This window comes from Papaver somniferum, chromosome 11 (assembly GCF_003573695.1).
Source record: "Papaver somniferum cultivar HN1 chromosome 11, ASM357369v1, whole genome shotgun sequence".
Classification (NCBI taxonomy): domain Eukaryota; kingdom Viridiplantae; phylum Streptophyta; class Magnoliopsida; order Ranunculales; family Papaveraceae; genus Papaver; species Papaver somniferum.
The window spans coordinates 41045418-41049044 of NC_039368.1; the positions used below are offsets into that span (position 1 = coordinate 41045418).

Genomic DNA, 3627 nt, shown 5'->3' on the forward strand with positions numbered 1-3627 from the left:
ATTATAAAAGTGACCTGGCAGTTGCAGTTTAACACATGCTGCATAATTTTTGAGTCCTGTGGTCAGTTATTCAAAATTCAACTGTCCATGATAACATTACCAAATTCAAATTGCAGGTGGCATTTACATTTAATACTACTCTATATAGCACCATAAAAACAAGATACTTTCCAAGAAACATTTCTTTATCTTTTGTTTTTACAAAATTTTGATTAATTACTTGTTGCCCCTTATTTAAATAGCTCAGCCGCCCAGCACAGCCACCCAAATTGCTCTCTTTTTCTTTCTCTCCCTGTCTAGTCTCTTCATATCACTCTCCCTTGTCTCTTTCTCTCTCTCCTCCTAAATATCTTGCCAAAACCACACATAATCAAGAAACCCCATGAAATAAAGAGAGAAAGAAAGAAGCAGAAGAAGAACAAAGATATGCAGAAATATAGATCGATGCCTTCTTCTTTTTCTTCTTCTTCTCATGACCTAATCCTACACCGCATGTCTGCTTAACCTGTACAATCATCAAATTTCTACAGAATCAGTGAAAAAAAAACAAACCTAGTCCCCCTCATATATCTGAAAAATCATAGAAATGAGTCTTGAAGACTCATTTAAGTCTCTTTCTCTAGATTACTTGAACTTACTCATAAACGGTCAAGCTTTCAGTGATGTAACTTTCAGTGTAGAAGGTAGACTTGTTCATGCACATCGGTGTATTTTAGCAGCAAGAAGTTTATTTTTCAGGAAATTCTTTTGTGGACAAGACTCACCATCATCACCATCAGCTGGAGGAGGACTATCAGATAATAATATTAATAAATCTGGGTGTTCACCATCCTCATCATCATCAGCAAATAATAATATTAGGGCAGGTAATTCAACACAGCAGCAAGTAGTAATACCAGTGAATTCAGTTGGCTATGAAGTATTTTTGTTAATGTTACAATACTTATATAGTGGTCAAGTTTCAATTGTTCCTCAAAAACATGAACCAAGACCTAACTGTGGTGAAAGAGGTTGTTGGCATACACATTGTACTTCAGCCGTTGATCTTGCTCTTGATACTCTCTCTGCCGCTAGATCTTTTGGTGTTGAACAACTTGCATTGCTTACTCAGGTACTTTGATTTTTCGTTGCAAATTATTTAATCAAGTTATGGAAGGATCTAAAAAGCCAAGTGATTTGGCAGGTTTAATACATCTAGCTTGTTTCTTTGGTATATGCATTTCTTATGGCCTTTTCTCACTTAGATTTTGTCTATGTTTCTTTCCTCTTCTGAATTCACAGACTCATTTTAGGTCTCAATATTTTAGGTAATTGATATTTTAGTCTTTGTTTTTTGAGTTTCTCAAATTGGGGTTTTTATCTTTTCTCTACTTTTTGCTTGATTTAGATCTTGGTATAAACAGTAATCATCACCAGATTTTTTTTCTTCTCTGTTACTCAACTTTCCTCTTATAGTTAATTAGGTCATACTTTGTATGATTGGATTATTAGTTGGTATATTTAATAATTTAGATTACTATTCATACTAACCTAACAAACAAAATATCTTATACAGTATATACTCACTCACTCATCACTGTGAAACTCAATTTTTTGCGCTAATCCTTTTGGTTTTGGTCACTACAGAAGCAATTAGCAAGCATGGTAGAGAAAGCTTCAATTGAGGATGTTATGAAAGTTTTAATAGCATCAAGAAAACAAGACATGCATCAACTTTGGACCACATGTTCACATTTAGTAGCCAAGTCAGGTCTCCCACCTGAAGTTCTAGCTAAACACCTGCCCATGGACGTAGTTGCTAAGATCGATGAGCTTCGCTTGAAATCTTCAATTGCTCGCCGCTCTCCTTTCAGCTCTCATCACCAGCACCAGTATGAATTAGCTGCCGCAGCTGATCTCGAAGATCAAAAAATACGACGCGTGCGGCGAGCCCTAGATTCATCCGATGTGGAACTTGTTAAGTTAATGGTGATGGGTGAAGGCTTAAATCTTGATGAAGCGCTCGCATTACATTATGCAGTTGAAAATTGTACTAGAGAAGTTGTTAAAGCTTTACTTGAACTTGGTGCGGCTGATGTAAATTACCAAGCAGGTCCAGCTGGTAAAACTCCCTTGCATTTAGCAGCTGAAATGGTTTGCCCTGACATGGTTGCTGTTTTGCTTGATCATCATGCTGATCCAAATGTTCAAACCATCGAAGGGATTACTCCATTAGATATCCTTCGAACACTTACTTCGGATTTCCTTTTTAAAGGTGTTGTTCCCGGGCTATCTCACATTGAACCTAATAAGCTCAGGCTTTGTCTCGAACTCGTTCAGTCCGCAGCTCTTGTTCTATCCCGCGAAGACGGTAATGGTGGTGTAAGTGGTGGGAATGCTTCTTCAAATACTCAAATTTATCCGCACAGCAGGAATACCGATTTGAATAGCAATAGTAGTGGAAGTAGTAACAACAACAGCAACTTTAGCTTAGGTCTTGACTCAAGATTAGTTTATTTGAACCTTGGTGCAGCAGCTCAGTTAGGTTGTAAAATGGATGGGAATGAAGATCATGATCATCATCAGAATCAAAGAGGTAATGTTGTCAATAGACATGGGTCTTCTTCTTCACAAGGTGGTAATTGTAGTCATGACCATCAGCATCCATCTATGTATCACTCTCATGACTTCTAGTTTTAGCTGTTAATTCATATATTATATATATATTGAATGAAAACATCCAAAGGGCCAAGTACAATGCTTACATATGGTCTGGTAACTGGTTTATCCTTTTTGGCTTCCAACAAAATAGAATATATAAATAGGTTATCATTTCTGATGATCCATATTTTTCTTTGTGTCCTTTTTATTCTTCTGCATCTTTATTGTAGAATTATGTTCATCACATATTCACATGGTTACTTTGATAAGTTTATTATATATACTTGGTAGTGCTAGCTAGGCTAGGCCTGGCAATGTATAATTAATGAACTGAAATGTCTTTCATGTATCTGTCTGAATCTCTCTCAAAGTGCTGATCAGCTGATGATCATCTAAAATACGGGAATACGGTACACTTACATGTCTTGATCAATCTTTTCAATCCTAACTGCTAGTCTGCTATGTTGTGTCTATTCTTTTTGTAGTTACTCTGATCTATCATCTACTAAATTTATGTATCATGGGCTTAATTATTTATACAGGATGTGATCTCTTCTTGTCTCCTTGTATCCACCATCCACCAACATCATACTGGATATGGTTTTCTAATATTCGATGTTTCATTTGATTTTTTCTTTTGATATAAAAAAAAATGTTTGATTTGATTTATGTGTTAAAGACTATGTGGATCGTATTTGAACCATGCATACTTGTTATGGGTTTTATATAAATATTGTTTATTGAATTTAACCAGATTAAACACAAAATCATATACTCTATACCTATGTAGTCGATTTCGGTCGAAATTTCGGCGAAATTCCGGATTTCGGTCCAAAAAGACACGATTTTGTTAATTTCGGTCGGACGAAATCTTTGCGAAAATTTCGGCCGGAAACGCGTTTTTCGGTCGGAATTGATTTGTCTTGGCCGGATTTTATTTTTCTTTTTAAATTGAGTAGACTAATCTCACGTACAAAAATTAAAAAG

The 3627-nt window shown here is 35.8% G+C and overlaps 1 protein-coding gene across 1 annotated transcript; it reads left to right on the top strand.

The window, feature by feature from the left end:
• Positions 1 to 288: 288 nt before the first annotated feature.
• On the top strand, positions 289 to 2819 carry LOC113320177 (regulatory protein NPR5-like). Its single transcript, XM_026568116.1, has 2 exons — positions 289 to 1111; positions 1627 to 2819. The coding sequence occupies exons 1-2, from the start codon at positions 587 to 589 to the stop codon at positions 2671 to 2673; spliced, it is 1572 nt and encodes a 523-aa protein (XP_026423901.1). The 5' UTR covers positions 289 to 586; the 3' UTR covers positions 2674 to 2819.
• The last annotated feature ends 808 nt before the right edge of the window (positions 2820 to 3627 follow it).

Excerpts from the sequence above, each read along its gene's own strand:
- LOC113320177 (XM_026568116.1), top strand. The coding sequence starts at position 587 with ATGAGTCTTGAAGACTCATTTAAGTCTCTTTCTCTAGATTACTTGAAC. Across the intron at positions 1,112-1,626 it reads AACTTGCATTGCTTACTCAG|AAGCAATTAGCAAGCATGGT; the intron begins GTACTTTGATTT and ends TGGTCACTACAG.